At 43.5% G+C, this 17,957-nt stretch overlaps 1 protein-coding gene across 2 annotated transcripts in view; it reads left to right on the top strand.

Annotated features, from left to right (window-relative positions):
- Window positions 1-443: 443 nt before the first annotated feature.
- The window catches only part of LOC110502346 (extracellular tyrosine-protein kinase PKDCC), a 32,626-nt gene continuing 15,112 nt past the window's right edge, over window positions 444-17,957 (top strand). The window contains exons 1-3 of one of the 2 annotated variants that reach the window (XM_021580295.2): window positions 444-1,532; window positions 10,769-10,891; window positions 16,237-16,502. In XM_021580295.2, the coding sequence (XP_021435970.1) occupies window positions 732-1,532; window positions 10,769-10,891; window positions 16,237-16,502 (1,190 nt within the window). In that variant the 5' untranslated portion in view covers window positions 444-731. The remainder of the gene's footprint in view (window positions 1,533-10,768; window positions 10,892-16,236; window positions 16,503-17,957) is intronic. The other variant, XR_005039155.1, reaches the window with a different exon arrangement.

Here is a 17,957-nt window from a genome sequence, read left to right as displayed (position 1 = left end):
GTATTTCGCAAACCATTAAAGGAAGTCTATATTTAAAACACATATAAGCCTAGCCATTCAAAATTGTGATTTCAAATAAGATTCATCCATCAAGAGCAATACTAGATATTATTATTAATGTCCATCAATCAACTAATGCGCCTTCATCACTCGCTTCAGTGGTCAGCTTTTGCGCGTGCCATTACTCGAAAAGGCATTTCGAAGAACCCTCAAACACCGCCCCACAGCTGCTGGTTTGTTGGAACTAAGTGTCCAGTGTATAGATTTTTCACATTGCACCATGGGTAGTGTGGTTGTAAAATGTTCTATGTAAGACGTACCCTAATGAAAACGCACTGCCTGGAGAACTACAGTGCTCACAGCTGCATGATATACGTATGCTGTCAATCACAGTGGCGTCACGGTTGTTCAGTCGCTCAGGGGGCTTCTAAGTAGGCTACGAGAGAGGACCCCTGCCTGATGCGCGCATAGGCTACATAAGTGGTGGGCTTTGCAGTCTGTGAAGGCAAGTGTATCACCACGATCAACCTTATATGGGGAGGATCTTCAACCTGCTTGGCTGCATAAATCATAATCAAGATGAAGACGTGATCATAGCGCATTCGGCATCGTTCGAGGCATCAGTATACCATTAAGTTCTGACGCTCACGATAGAACCGTGGACTCCGGGCAAGGCTACAGAGGTGGTAGACTGCTAGGCGGGGGCTGGAGGCGAAAACAGACATATTTTAATGATATTAATAAAACTGATCACAATGAAGCGCAGAAGGATAGTGGTTGCGGCAGGTTTCTGTCTTGCCTTCTTCCTTGGTACACTGATGAATTTGCTGTATATACCAGGGTTTGAGCACCATCAGAACCATGACCATAGAGTACATCGGTACTACCACGAAAAACAGCAGCAGGTTACAGGCGATTCGCAGCTTCAAATCGGCGAGTCAGTCACTGAAGCTGTGGCCGAGTCCAATAGTAAACCTGCCGTAGGAAGCAGGCATCATCAGGACCTTCTGCTGCAGATACGAGAAAGATTCGATGAGGTTGTGCGGTACCGTCAGCGCCAAGCGCATGGGTCTGGCACCGGAGACCCAGTCCGCCAGCTGGAGAGACGGAGGCTCATGGATTCAGAGCCAGGGGACAATTGGGACCCTATCAAAGTAATTGAGCGAACCGAAAACCGACAGACGCATTTTCAAAATCGACTTTCACCTTCCATATACATGCCCACAGCATCACGGAAAGATTTCACTATGACTTTGAGCAGCGTTAACGGTACTCCGATGCTTGGCTGCAGCAGCATAGACAACGTGACCAATGTTCAGTACCTCGGCTCAGGCTACACAAAGGCTGTCTACAAGGCGTCTCTCAACAACAGCTTGTCGGTGGCTCTGAAATCGGTGGATTTCGGGGGACACGATATGGAAAATTGCGTAAAGAAATATGGTTCACCTGGAGACTGCTACAGACTGGCGTCCTTCAAAATAGTGAAAGAAATGACGCTGATGGAAAGGCTACAGCACCCCAACATTCTGAAGGTAATCTATATCTAGGCTAGCTAACAAATTCATACCTTACTGATCGGTGTCTTTTAGCCATTTCTGTTGCACAATTATTTATTTAGCCATAGGCCTAGTATCACACACAGACCTATTTAAGATGTAGTATATATTTGTTTTTGTTGCCTATTGCCTAAAGGATTTTTATCTGAAATCCATTAATTTCGTTATAACTTGTAGCAGTGGCCCTATAAATCATTTAAGTTTGACTTCAAATTTAACCCCATTTGTGCTCTTTACGCAGTATCGAAGTTAGTTAATTGCCATTTTGTCTTATACCAACAGCCAAACCATGAATCATTCTTTCCCTAATGACTGAATAACCATAGGTGTGAAACGTTACATTAAGCCTCTCGGCGTGTCAAAAGTGACACATGGGTTGAACACTTTGGAAATTGGTGTGTATTCCACTTCCACGAGTTTACTTGAGAAATCAGTCCAGAGTGCAGTGAAAACAAAATAGGCAACATGAAATAAGTGCATGGTTGGCCTATTATTAATAGTGCTATTTGGTGGATGTGTTGTCCGTTTAGTGGCTGATTAATAGTTTAGAGTTGAATGAGCGCCATCGCTTCATTGTTATCCTGTCGATTTTAAGCCGTTCAGCGGTTTGCTGGATCTGCATAGTACACAAGCCGGTGAGTGGTGAGACGCCCGAGGCTCTGCCGCATATTACCTTGTATTTTATTTGCATTTACACCAGATCTGTGGCGTAGCCTACCGATACGCGGGTAAATCATAATACATTTGTGTAAAAAAAAAAAAGAAGGCCTTTTTATTACGTTATATTAACAGCGCGTCTTTAAGCAGCTTGTCTATAACATCACCAATATAAGTGCATGCATGCGTAAAGGACGATTTTACAATTCAGACGGAGATAAGTAGCCTAGGCCAAATAGCCTTATCAATATCCACACTAATAAAGCATGTATAATCCACATAGGCCTACAATGTAGGTCTACAAATAGTGATGCCTGTACACGTATCCCTAGATGTATGCACAAGAACAGTTGCACGCCTATACTCAAGCATCTCACATTGTCCGATATAGGGCCAATATTTGAAGAATGTTATTCTAATGTTTCACATGTTAGGCTACTGTTTGAGAAAATATATGGCCTTGAGGTACTGGTTACATTGGCATTTATAGGCTACAGCATATAGGCCTAAGTCTGTGCTTGACTGTAATGTGTACCGCATGAGGCCCAATTAAAATATCCAAACAACAGCAATCCAAACGACATTGTCGAGGGCATTTCATTCTTTGATCGCAACTGTTGCTGGATAGATAAGTAGTCATCAAACCAGTGGAAAACGTGCCGTTTTGTTTTTGAATTCAAGTGTAGGCTAGTTATTATAACTTAATAAAAAAGTAGGTCGGCTAATTTAAGGTAAAACACTAGTTGCACTTTAACCAAGTAAAAAGTGACACGTTTTCAAGATAGACCTACTGTTTTATAGGATGGTACAACAGAACCAAGACAGTAGCCAAACAGTCTATACAGAACATTTATTAAAATACAATACATGTAATCAATTATGCTCTCTAAAATAATTTTCTGGACAATATTATAAGTTTGTGATCTTTTGATCAGAATTGCTATACATTAGTATTTTGTTAGCGCAGTCGAACTGGAAGTTATCTATTTAAACTAAATATGTCATACCTATTTTGAGTCACTTCTATCAGACTTGATCTTTTTGTTTGCATGGTGAATGTAGAAACATTTTAAGAATGATACCCTAGCCTGGGATATAGGTGAATATCTGACCCGTAATCAAGTTATTTACCCTGTATGAAGCTTTAGAGGGAGTGTACATTCTTATCGAGATTTAAATAGCAAACAATAAAACAATATCACACCCTTATAAAATATGTATTATTGTAAAGCACATATTATTGTCAAACAATGTTAAACCCACATGAACCTTGAATTAAAATACAAAATTAACATATAAAACCAATGTACGTAAAACGTTCTTTTTTTTCTTGACTTTTTTAGACCTTAGTAAGGCTATCGGGAGTTAGGCCTCATTAGTAAGGCTATGGGGAGTTAGGCCTCATTAGTAAGGCTATGGGGAGTTAGGCCTCATTAGTAAGGCTATGGGGAGTTAGGCCTTTGCCACTTTCTTTTGTAACTTATTTCAATCTTTGACTTATAACTAACTGGGTGTCTTTCAATTGACTTACATTCAATAATTGAAATATTTCACATTATTAACTCATATCAAAACTCTCCTCCAAACTGGATGGCCAAGCTATAACCAGACATTCTTTTTTGACAACAGCACCGAACAGAGGGACGACATGTCACTACAGCATGTTGATACATCTGGACTGTTTTTCATGTTTTACTTGGTTTATTCATCAATAGGAAGTTATTTTCGTTATAGAAGTTCCGTTGCGGATTGGGGGGGGGGGGAGGGAAGAGCCCAATATAGTAGCTGCCCATCTCTCATCGCACACTTACTAGTCCGTGTTGTGATAGGTACAGACTTACATTAACATTGACTGTAATACAGGAGTGTTTATTTGTGTACATTTAAAAAAACAAAAACTTTTTTGTAGTACTGGAGTCTTGGTTTGTGTGTCCACTCAGACTTTTCTGGCTATCACAGTGTAATACACACACACACACACACACACACACACACACACACACACACACACACACACACACACACACACACACACACACACACACACACACACACACACACACACACACACACACACACACACACACACACACACACACACACACACGTACATGCTGGCATTTGTGTGACTGGAAAGTGCACTTTGGCTATCCCACTCTATCATCGTTGTCATAAGCAAATAATACCAAGATGATTTATTTCAGGATAAACATAAATAACAAAATTCATTTTCTGGCATGGAAGCTACATTGAGGGATTACAGGAATTGCTTTAGAAAATGTCAACATAAACTGGAAATGGTATGGAATTTCTCTCTCTAATCATAGGGAAAATATTATTTCCTCTTCATTCCTCTATGAACATGAGCACACTGGCCTTAAGGCTAATACATGCACTTTTTTGTGCACCAGGAAAAATGCCTGAATGACTTCTAGGGTAAAGTTAACTGGCATGCTCCACTAGCCGTAGAAATAATAAATCACTGGAATAAATCATGTATTAACTTTAAGACTGAATTAGAGCAATATCTCCATTACTAAAACAAATGTTTATTTTAGCTGGCTTAGGTTGATATTCATTTGACTTACTAGAATCATAACTTGAGATCTGTATGTATAACAATATTTTTCACGTAAATCTCCCATTGACATCAATGCATCATTTACAAAAAAAATGGTGCAAACTAAACAACTGGTTGATTGCAAGTAAACTTTTTTGTATGTTTAGTATCCCAAAGAGTATTTAATGTCCAGCTCTGCTGATCCAATATATCCTGTTAGAGTAATGAAGTCTGGCTCTGTCTGAGCAAAACAGTCTACAGCACACTGTCTGCTTAGTGTCTGCCTCTGGCCAGTCCTCAGTATGAGAGGAGGAGACAGAGGCTCAATGCTCTCTCACTGGAGAGAGGGGGATCAGAGGTAGAAACCAAAGCAGTTCATCTCTGTTCTCCTAACTCAGCACACTTTTGGTGTCAATAGTCATGTTGACTGATACTGCTTGTCCAGGATAGATGGGGGACGCTCCTGTGTAGAGGGGAGGAGTAGCGGGCGACTGACTGGGAGGTGGATTGTGGACACATGTTTCTTACACCAGCACGCACGGCAGGCGCCCTCCACCTTTCTCTGCCCTCGTCCATGTTAGAACGAGTGTGAACAATATGAATTTGAGCTGATCAGTGAGGGAGATAACAAGATGGGGCTACTTGCCTGCCCGGACTGAGGGCTGTGCGTGACGGAGGGAATGAGGGGAGGAGGGCCCGTGTGGCTCAGTTGGTAGAGCATGGTGCTTGCAACACCAGCGTTGTGGGTTCGAGTCCCCATGGGGGACCAGTATGGAATAATTTTTGTTAAACAATGAAAATGTATGCATTCCCTCTGGATAAGAGTGTCTACCTAATGACATGAATGTAAGGGCTACCTGTCAGCAAAAGTATACGTGGTGGATACAAATGATCTGAGAGTGGTGGGACCTCTGGGCTGCTGCAGGGTTTCTGGCTGTGTAGCTGGATTATGTTTACACAAGCCTGTCAGCCTCTCCCTCTCTCCCCCAGGGCCTGCTCAGTAGATCTCCTCCGTTAGTTGGGGAATCAGTAACCAGGTTGTGTTAATGTGAAAGCTGGGTGTCTGTGGGCCTTGGGGTCAGTTTGAGGATGAGTGGACTGGAGACAGACTTGCAATTAAGCCCGGGGTTAACACTTTAACCTCCGACTTCCATGGGAAGGAAGCTGGGGGGAAAAGAGAACGCCAGAGAACTGTTGTCCCGGGCCTGCCCTGCCTCGCTAAGCCCTCAGCCCTGTTTCTGATCAACCCCTAGGGTATGTTGGGGCTCAGCAGCCCTGCAGCCCCCACACTCTACATGGAGAGCAGGGTGCCCTCATGACTCCCAGAACCCCAGACCATCACCACATAAACATAGGACATTTCTGCTTGTCTTCTTGCTCTGAAACGTTCCGAGAATATACAATACATGCACGTCATCACTTCTTAAGTAACAGATAAAGAAAGTCAAGGAAAGTACAGTTTTGAAGTTGAATATGGGCTGTTGTGTATGTGCTCATAGAACATCAAAAAAAGTCCCCCCAGTTTTAAAAGAGAAATGTGAACAATAATTTGATCGGATGAAGTAACATTGGTGTGAAACATTATTTGATATGGCCAGCGAGTCTCCCACATCATTTGCATTAGTTGAAGCTCTGTAACTTCTCCCCTTTATTTCACTCTGAGAACATGCTCAGCTCCTGTTAACTGGTAGTCTGAAGGTCAGGTATTGATTTGACAAACCCTGTGATGTGTTTAAGGAGGAAATAAGAAGGTGAATGTCACTCCAGAGTATTGGGAGTAAATTCTTTCTGCAAAACACCTTGTTGTGCAGCCCTCTCCTACGACACCGTTTTTTAAATGTTGTTTATTTTTACTGAGCGGTTGGAGAAAACAAGTCGATGAGAGTTCTTACTCAACAAACTTTTTTATGTTTCTATATGCTTCCTCCCCCTTTTCGTTGAGGATGTAAGGCACCAAATTCAGCAAAAAAAAAAAAAAAAAGAATTCGGTAGATTTTTACAGTCATCCAAAAAGTACTAAGTTAGCAGTCATACATATTTTCTTCCAGAACGCTCGCTTCCAGACTTTGTTTTCAACCCTATGAAGTCATGCAAATTATATAAGGGGAAAGATGTAATAAACGGAGTGTGTAATCATCGAAACTCAAAACGTTTAAACCCCTTTATGCACCCAAACTTACGGTTTTAACAATTTCACCCTCCTCTATTTAATGCATTATGAGTATCAAGTCCATCTAATGTACTAGGATCAATTCACATGGAAAAGGAAAATGACAGAGGGTTTTCTGCCAGTTGCACTTGGTCCAAGTCTCTGATTAAAACAAGGCATACCAAATCCAACCATTAATGTCATTCGATACACACACACACACACACACACACACACACACACACACACACACACACACACACACACACACACACACACACACACACACACACACACACACACACACACACACACACACTGCTGCTACCAAACAACTGCTGCTACCAAACTCTTATTCTAATTCTAACACTCCTTGTGGGGACTAAACAATTGATTCCAATTCAAAATCCTATTTTCCTTAAACCTAACCCTAACATGAACCCTAACCTTAACCCTAAATCCCTAAACTAACCCTAATTTTAACCCTAACCTTAATTGTAACTGTAAACCTAACCCCTATGCCGAAAATAGCCTTTTTCCTTTTGGGGAACGGCAAAATGTCCCCTTGTTTTACTATCTTCGTGAGTACTTCTGGTCCCCACAAGGATAAACATGCACATACGCACGCATGCGAGCACTAAGTTAAACCCCTACGCTGCACATGGATAGACTTCAAACATGCATTTCATACAAGTTCATGAATAATAGTTCAAAGTATGTTACTTATTACCTGATTTGAGAGTGAAATGAAAAGCTCTACTTTTTGTACTGGGCTTTACAGTAAGTCCCCACCCAGTCCGTAGCAGAGATCCAGAGAGAATCCGGTTGGTATGATAGAGGTGTTCTTGTTTGACTGACACTCAGTCCTGCAGTGACCCTGTCCAACAGAAGAGCAGCAGTGTGCTCTGGGCTCTGGCAGATGCTGGGGATTTCATCTCTGGACAAACATGTCCGCCCCGGGGCCGGTTTGATCGGGGGCCAGGAGGCCTTCGGTAAGAGCGTGTGGTGACTGGGTTAACTGCCCTGCCGACCCCGGCGTTTATTTACACATTAATAATGTCCCACACAGAAATGCTTTTGTGGAGCACCGGTGCGTTGGCATATTATGACGCGCATAGCATATGTTCTCGACTATTTCATCTGCTACTCGAGCAGCCGTTCCAGCAGCAGCACCCCCCCCCCCCCCCTTTTGGCTGCTAGACCCGTCTCACTCTGACCGCTACCCTGGTTACCCGGCCTCACCTCAAGCAGAACCTGCATGGATTCATTCTCTTTGTCCATCTTCAACTCTCAGCATTATTAACCGGTCTCAGTTGAAATGCACGTTCCCGCTACCCTACATTTAGTTTAGTAAGAACAGAGAGACCTTCCAACCTTCCTTCAACTCACTTCTTGTGTGTACAGCCAACTGGCCAGTGGGGGTTTGGCCTGTGTGAGTGTGACTAGTCCCTGGGCTGGTGTGTGTTTGTGGCCCTGGCCCTTGGCCCCCCTCTCTGTTCCCGGTGAGGCCATGCTGTGCTATGGCATGCTGACTCACTCCTGCCTCTGGCCGGGAAAGTGGTGAACTGCCAGGAGGTTGGCCTAATAGGCTTGGCTCCTAACGTGCCTGCCTTTTCACACTTACCTCACCTCAGATTTTCTCAGCCTTTTCACTAAGGCCTCGCTCTCTCATGCTCTATATACACCCATCCAAAGATGCAACTTAGATAAACCTCTATGTAAAGAGGAAACAGAGACACATCAAGACCTGGACTCACAACAGCAGAATAGATTCTGAACTCAGAACAGCACTCACAACCGAACCGTTCAGAATCCCGTTGCAGAAATATATAAATACATTTGCACAGATTTGATAATTCTCTGAAACGCTTCAATGAGGTCATGCCTTTCTCAGTAAAAATACATTATCAAACGACCGAGGTGAGTGACCTCTGAACCTCAGTCAGACAAAATGGCACCAGATTCAAAGCAAACACAAACACTGCCCCAGCATGCGTACAGCTGCTATCTCACTCTGGGCAGCCTTAGCTGCCAATGAGTCTCGTCTGACATGGAGGGAAAACACTGCCCTGATGCGGTCGTGTTCGCACAAGAATGCCTCCGCTGCACACAATACCAACAACTCCAGCACTGGCTGCAGACGTGGTGCATACAGTACACACAGCCTGGAGATGGCGTGTGCTGATAATAGTCATTACTGTGAATTCAATCTCAGATAACAAAACTTTCCGTACACTCCAACCCCTGGGAAAGCTTCTCTGGCATTGCCAAGGGCAATCTCACACGCACGCACGCACGCACGCACGCACGCACACACACACACACACACACACACACACACACACACACAGACTCACTCCAAAAAAAAGGTGTTAGTCCTGCATTGATGGCAGTATAAAAAAAAACACCATTCTTCTTTTGCTGCAAAAATGCACTTTAGATTCACATACTCAACAGAACATTTTTTTTCTACAGAGAGAAATAAAGAGACTCTACAACACTCGAAAACTTAACCTCAACTGAACTCAATTCATACATGCTTTTCTCACTGCACAAGGAAAAGGGGCTGATTTAAGCTCTATAAGTGCAGTCTTCTTCATGTGTTTGTCATGCTGCACCCAGTGGTGGGGTGAGGGGCCACTCTGCCAGCCTTGCCCACAAGCCCCTCCTATCCTCCCACAAGGTTGGCACCCACTGGGCACCTCACATTTCCCATCACACAGCACCGCTATAAAATGTCTCTGCGTCGCTCTTCACAGGCACACCCAAACTGCTAACAAGCAGTAGTCACCCTCAGAGAGTATGAAGCCTCCACTACTTTACTCTCAGACAACGCTACATTCTCACATCATTCACTTGTAAAAGCCTTTTATTAACCAATAAACAACATGCAATGCCACCTTCTCTGTTTTGCATAGTCAGTGTTTTCCCCGATGGTATGGTTGACAGCCGTATTGGTTGTTATGCTTTTAGATTGAATTTCATGCCCACTTATTTTAACCAGTTCTTCTGGCACAAATTATCTTACACAAATGTTTATGCAAGCAAAGGGCCGGCATCTCTGGGAGGCACTTACCATAGCAAGAAAGAGGAGAGTAAAACTACTTCAATCGACCAAAAGAAACATTAATGAGTGCCAAAGCTCTCGCATGTCTCATTGCGTTTTCATTTTAAAAACATCAGAATGCATGCAACCGATATACAGTAATTCAATCTTCTGAATGAGATTGTTTGTCACTGACGGCTCAGGTTTACACGGAGTATACAAAACATTAGGAACACCTTCTCTTTTCATGATGACATAGACTGATCTGGTGAATCCCGGTGAAAGCTATGATCCCGTATTGATGTCACTTGTTAAATCCACTTCAATCAGTGTAGATGAAGGGGAGGAGACAGGTTAAAGGATTTTTAAGCCTTGAGACATGGATTGTGTATGTGTGCCATTCAGAGGGTGAATGGGCAAGAAAAAATATTTAAGTGCTTTTGAACGGGGTATGGTAGTAGGTGCCAGGTGCACCGGTTTGAGTGTGTCAAGAACTGCAACGCTGCTGGGTTCTTCACGCTCAACAGTTTCCCCGTGTGTATCAAGAATGGTCCACCACCCAAAGGACATCCAGCTAACTTGACACAACTGTGGAAAACATTGGAGTCAACATGGGCCAGCATCCCTGTGGAACGCTTTTGATACCTTGTAGAGTCCATGACCCGACTAACTGAGGCTGTTCTGAAGACAAAAGGGCGTGCAACTCAATATTAAAAAGGTGTTCCTAATGTTTTGTACGCTCAGTGTATATATCGTGTGTGTATAGATGAAGAACCAGTGTTTCTCGGTGTCCTCTCCAGTTGTACGGCTACTGCTACCAAGACAGCAATGACATCCAGGACACGGTGACAGCCATCACAGAGCTGGGAAGTCCTCTGGAGATGATCCAACTACTGCAGACCTCCTGGGAGGAACGCTTCAGGGTGAGTGTTAGCGGACAACACACACATTTCACTTAAGCACTCACTTAAAACAGGGTTTTAATCAAATGCTATATTGACATGATCATTATCTTGTCAACGTCTTGTGATATCCCCTCTCTCACTGAACAGAGTGCCACATGTATGAGTCAACAGAATAGGCTGAATTCTGGTAGGTGTTACTGAGGGACTGAGGGTAGGTCACATGCGTAAGTAGATACTAAGGCCTGTGACTCAAACCCATTGCAGGCTGACTCAGAATGTAGAGCGAATTGGCTGAAACATGGGCTTGGTTAACCTGGTTTATAGGGACACTACTGGTATAGCGGATGGTATTTCCAGAGCCAGGGCCCTTCTCCTACTCAGTTTCCTGCCTCCCTAGCTGGGCAACATGGACCTGTGTGCCGCCGGGGCCCCCGGGCCGGGTCTGCCGATCACTATCGCCACAGAGCCGCGCTCTAATTATTTCCTATTGCTTCATGTGGCCGGGGGAGGGTCCACCCGCTTGCCACACAGAGGATGAAAGAGCTTCGGTGCATGAAATCACCAGCAAGTGCTCTCTTCCTCTTTTCTCTCTATCCCCTCCTCTCTTCTCTTCCTTTCTCTCTTGCTTCCTTTCCTCACTGGCAAGACTGGAGGAGATTCACTGAGACAGTCAGCTCTTCTACTGTGATGATGAATACAGGGTGGGAAAGACTGTTGCCAAATTTAGCTTCACAATGCCTTCTGATAGGCCTTGGGCTTCCTTAAGTGCCTTGAGCTTCCATATCATTTACATCTATGCAATCCTTTCAGATTTGTACAAGTGCCTAGGGGGTAAGGCTAGGGGTGGGTTTGGAATTGGGCATGGGGAAGTTAGTTAAAGAGTTCCCAGTGTAACCATTGACACAAGCATAGCTCAACACGTCCTTGAATGCGCCGTCACTGTCATTTATAACACTACACACTAAGCCTATCTACATGTCATCACACTAGTCTATGACCTCCTAAAGCATCATTTGTTTCATCCCTAATCAAAACTGTATTTGTCATGGAGAGGCGGCCTTTATCCAAAGTCCGAGCTTCCTCACGGAGCTTCATAGTGTAGTTCACCACACCAAATACATCAGCCAGTGGAGGATCATCAGAGGAGGAAGGGGAGGACCATCCTCCTCCGTAAATTTCATAAAAATACAAATTGTGAAACATGAAAAAAGTTATCCTTTTTAGATAGAACTATACTAAATATATCCACGTCACCAAATAATTGACTAAAACAATCTGTTTCGCAATGAAGGTCTACAGTAGCCTCCATAGCACTCTCTGGGGTAGCACCATGGTATAGCTTGAGGACAGCTAGTTTCCGTCCTCTGGGTACATTGACTACAAAACCTAGGAGGCGCATGGTTCTCACCCACTTCCATAGACTTACACAGTAATTATTACAACAGCCGGAGGACGTCCTCCAACCTATCAGAGCTCTTGTAGAATGAACTGACATGTTGTCCACCCAATCAAAGGATCAAATACTGAATCTAGTACTGAAAGCACAAGCTACAGCTAGCTTGCATTGCCAAAGCAGTTCATCTCTGTTTTCCTAACTCAGCACACTTTTGGTGTCAATAGTCATGTTGACTAATACTGCTTGTCCAGGATAGATGGGGGACGCTCTTGTGTAGAGGGGAGGAGTAGCGGGCGACTGACTGGGAGGTGGATTGTGGACACATGTTTCTTACACCAGCACGCACGGCACCTTTCTCTGCCCTCGTCCATGTTAGAACGAGTGTGAACAATATGAATTTGAGCTGATCAGTGAGGGAGATAACTAGTAGTTGTTTCCCCACAACATAAGCGTCAGGTATGCCTCCCTTGTCACCCAAGAGCCTTCCCTTGAAATGTGGAGTGCATAACATGTGGTGGGTAGTTGACTCAAAGAGAAAGAAAGACAATAGTAGAACAGTTTTGAATGAACAAATTTCTTCAAAAATGACGGAGAAGCGAGAGCGAGAACTATTTTGTGTTTTTTCACTTTCAATTATACTTACTTTGCTAATTAATGCAGCTAGCAAGTTTAGCCTACTCAAACACCCAGCTCAAACAGAGAGGGATGCGATGTTAGCTAGCTGGCTATGGCTACCCAACACTTGAACTCTTCCAAGTCATGGTAAGCATTTGATTTTATTAATTTGCCACCAGGGCCTGCCGGTGAACTGCTAAACTGCTTGCTGTACACTGTACTACATGATTGTAGTGGGTTTACGAACACGTTAGTTCTAGTATGTTGACCGATGTTACCTAATATGCTGACAACGATGTAGGCTGTGTGTAGCAGTTAGCGGTTATGGTATGAAGGTTTGGAAAGGTTTGTTTGCCTGGTCACAGACAGCTTTTGTGTTGTGCACTGAAGTCCACAAGCAAAGGTGAGATGAGACCGGGTAGATGCGAGAAGGGATTATATAAAGATCAAAGTGATGATGCTGTTTGGATGTGGTATGAAGGTTTGGTTTGGAAAGGTTTCTATGAAAGTGAACTGTGTTTGCGGGTGATCAGGGGTGTATTCATTCTGCCGAAGTCTTTTGAAAAACATTTCTTAAATGGAAGAAAACTGAAAAAAAACGGTGAAAACATAACTGAATTTGTCCAATAGAAACCTTTGTTTGCAACTTTCCGACTAATGATTACACACCCTAGATCAGCTAGATGCAGCAAATAGTGTGCAAGGTGGTATTGAATGTGTCACTGTCTGATTACCTTGATTACTCAAACTTTTCCCTCAACCTCCTAGCTTGTAGCAACCTTATGATGGGTACAGGGAAAATTGGAGTATCATGTAGTAGCCTAAACCAATCGATGTTACATTGAGCTGGCTGAATGGAATATGAATGACAGTTATCCAGTATGCTGTAGCTAATATAAATAAGTACATACTCATAAAAATACAAAAATCGTCCTCCCTCATCTTAAATGGCACCCGGCCACCACTGAACATCAGCCTTCTGGTAAATAAATCGACTGAGATAACTTTCCACTTTGATTTCCTGGGCCTTTAATGATAGCCACACGGGTTTCCAAGCCTGTGAGTACTTCCACAGAGAACAATACCCAGTGCTTAGTGCAGGGTTTCCCAAACTCGGTCCTCAGGACACAGCTGATTCAAATAATCAACTAATCATCAAGCTTTGATAATTTGAATCAGCTGTGTAGTGTTAGGGAAAAAAACTAAACGAGAACCGAGTTTGGGAAACGCTGGGTTAGTGCAAGTAATTCCCACTTTTAAACAGCGACCATGCTTTTAAAGACTCCTTCCTAGTGCTTGTTCCTTTTTGTAAGTCTGATAGAAACAGCGTTTAAATAACTTTAAGTTGCACGTAGAAATCAGTTGCTTTTCTATGAATGGCTCTGCAAATGTCTTTGTGGTTCACTCAGTGGATCTGAAGCACAGTGAAAAATGACTTTGTCTAGCTTTGAGAGAAACCATTGCATTTCAAACAAGATGTCTTGGTTTTGTCTATGTAACTCAATTTTACCGTAATGCAATAACAGAGCATGAGGTTAGACAAATTCAATGAGATTATTATTTTTACATTTTTATTACCTAAATATAATAATACTATTTCAATGGAGTGCCACCACTTACTATCTCTGGATCTTGTGTGTGCGGTGTGTGTTCATGCAGCATCAGTGTGTGCTGTTTTTTTGGTTGCTCCTTTGTTTCCCCACAACATAAGCGTCAGGTCACCCAAGATCCTTCCCTTGAAATGTGGAGTGCGAAATGAAAGAAAAATATGCTTTTTCTCTGGGCATTTGCAATTCGTATGAGGCATTAATAGACTCTGGGGAGGCGCGCTGTAAACCCACTGAATTTCAAATGCTCCATTTAGGTCTGTAACCATTTCCTGTGAGCGTTGACAAAGGCTTTGATGGCCCTGGCCTGCAGCCCCTGTCAGTGAGACAGACACACCCATATCCCCTTTAACCCCTCCATCCTCACTAACCACACCCACCCAGCAGTCTGTCTGTCAACCTTCACGTCAGGCTCATTTACATTTATGGAAATGTTAAATTATAGATACATTCTATCAAACCTGTATTGCAGTATTTACAATACACAGTATGGTCAAATAGAATGACAGAATAGGGTACTCTAAAAAAACTATGGCTATCAATCAAATCAATAAAAAAAAAATTAAAAAGTATTTAAAGGGGCAATCAGCAGTTGAAACAACAAGAATGCTAATTCCTCACCACTGTTTCGGTAGGGAGCTGAGGGATGGTGCTGGAGAAATGTATCCACTCCCAAATTCATAGACAGAACTATAGATGCAAGGACCGACCATCCATGATATCAACATGATATCAACGAGTTTTTACCATGTTTTGAGCCTATACAGTGTTTCTTTTTATATACATACAATTCATTTATAAGTCCAAAAAATGTATGTAGCAACTGCAAATTGCCCCATTTAAGCATAGTGTAACATAGTGTTGCATTCCTCCAGCACTACTCTTACTTTACTAGGGTTAGAAAGAGACTCCAGACCCTAACTCACGCCTGAGTGCTCTGTGTCTCACCTCTCCCACTCACACTTAATCCAGAGTACATTAAAAACAGCTTTTGTTTCGCTTGAAAAGAAATGAGCTGTTCAGCTCCTCCTCCTCTCCTCCTCTTTTCCCCTCTGTCTCACTCCCCTCTCTGCTCTTGGGAACGTAGATGTATGGTTTATAGTCTGTATAATATAGGTGTCTATTCCCCTTTCACGCGTTCTCTTGCCCCTTTCACGTGTTTCCTTGCCCCTTTCAGCCCTTACCCTCGACCCCTGGACACACACAATGGGAGAGGGGCACACACAAACACACAGACTCATGTGGTTCTCTCAGGGATTTATGAGTGTTCACAGAGGAAATGGGGGGCGAGGGGGGGGGGGGGGGGGGGGTTGCTCTCAGTCAACCCCAAAGAGAATAATGCAGTGGAAAAGAGAACAATGCAATGGAATAGAGAGATGGAATCAGGGAAATAATGACAGACTGACTCATCCCCACTGTAATTTCTCTTATCTGCTACAGAATTACACTAAAACCTTCCAACCTTACAATTTCAGGGCGGATACTCTAACTTGGACTGTTTTAAGATAAAGGCTCCACATTTGGCACAGAAGTAGATTCATGTACCCTGAACAGATTTAGATATGGAGCCACCATTCCCTCAACCTCTCTCTCAATTCAACTAAATCCAAAGGAGCTTTATTGGCATGGGAAACATATGTTTATATGACCGCAGCAAGTGAAAATAAATAAACAATAAAAAGTGAATTATAAAATGAACAGTAAACATTACACTCACAAACTCTTTCTCTCTCTCTCTGCTGCAGATCTGTCTGAGTCTAGTGCGTCTGCTCCACTACCTGGCCCACTCCCCTCTGGGCTCTGTCACCCTGCTGGACTTCAGGCCTCGCCAATTTGTCCTGGTGGCGGGGGAGCTCAAAGTCACAGACCTGGATGACGCCAGCACAGAGGAGGCCCCCTGCTCCCCCTCCGACTGCATCATGGAGTTTCCCGCCCGCAACTTCACCCTCCCCTGCAGCAGAGGGCGCTGCTTGGGCATCAACGAGAAGCGCAACCTCTACAACGCCTACAGGTTAGGAGGAGCAAGACCTCTGCCATGTTAAATGATCATCTAACTATTTCAGTGGAGGCTGGTGGGGAGGGAGAAATTGGAGGGTGGGTTGGGTTAATTGCATTTCAGCCATGACAATGAGCTCTTCCTCTGATTTAAAGGGACATCAGCATCCACTGAATTAGTTACATCATAGTATGATTAGTGGTTCTGTTGAAATCAATCAACATCAATCAAATGTTATTTATAAAGCCCTTTTTACATCAGCAGTTCCCCCAAAAAATTGTTATACAGATATACCCATTCTAAAACCCTAAAGGAGTAAGCAATGCATATGAGGAAGCAGTGGCTAGGAAAACACCTTAGTAATGCAAGAACCTAGAAAGAAACCTAGAGAGGAACCAGGCTCCGAGGGGTCGCCAGTCCTCTTCTGGCTGTGCCAGGTGGAGGTCATAGGATTACATGGCCATTAAGGCCAGATCGTTCTTCAAGACGTTTAGATGACCAGCGGGGTCAAATAATAACCACAGTGGTTATAGAGGATGGAACAGTCCAATGCCTCAGGAGTAAATGTCAGTTGGCTTTTCATAGCAGAGAGAGAGAGAGAGAGAGAGAGAGAGAGAGAGAGAGAGAGAGAGAGAGAGAGAGAGAGCACGTCCGGTGAAACAGGTCAGGGTTCCATAGCCGCATAACTGGATCGGCAACACGACCAGATGGACTGGTACAGGGACAGCCAGGAGTCGCCAGGAGTCATGGTCTCAGGTCCTTCCGGGAAGTATGTGGTATTTTATTAGTATCCCCATTAGCTGTTGCAAAAGCAGCAGCTACTATTTCTGGGGTCCACACAAAATAGGTCAAATAGGCGAGAGGTGTTGTGCCGTGAGGTGTTATCTGTTTTTTTAAACCAGGTTTGCAGTTCATTTGAGCAACATGAGATGGAACGGAGTTCCATGAAATAATGGCTCTATATAATACTGTACGCTTTCTTGAATTTGTTCTGGATTTGGGGACTGTGAAAAGTCCCCTGGTGGCATTTCTGGTGGGGTAAGTGTGTGTGTCAGAGCTGTGTGTAAATTGACTATGCAATTTGGGATTTTCAACACATGAATGTTTCTTATAAAAGCAAGGTGATGCAGTCTGTCTCTCCTCAACTCTTAGCCAAGAGAGACTGGCATGCATAGTATTTATTTCAGCCCTCTGATTACAATGAAGAGCAAGATGTGGTGCTCTGTTCTGGGCCAGCTGCAGCTTAACTAGGTCTTTCCTTGCTGCATTCCACCAGACGACTGGACAATAATCAAGATAAGACAAAACTAGAGCCTTCAGGAGGGGAGACATAGAGATAAAGAGAGAGGAGAATTAGAGGGAGCATGCCTAACATCACACAGGACACCAGACAGGACATGAGAATTTGAGATCACACAGTATACCAATAACCTGCCCAGGGACGGCTGTTGAAAATTAGCCGGCTGGCTA

This window comes from Oncorhynchus mykiss, chromosome 23, assembly GCF_013265735.2.
Source record: "Oncorhynchus mykiss isolate Arlee chromosome 23, USDA_OmykA_1.1, whole genome shotgun sequence".
Classification (NCBI taxonomy): Eukaryota; Metazoa; Chordata; class Actinopteri; order Salmoniformes; family Salmonidae; genus Oncorhynchus; species Oncorhynchus mykiss.
The sequence above is the reverse complement of the archived record's forward strand: the minus strand, read 5'-3'. Positions and strand labels throughout refer to the sequence as shown.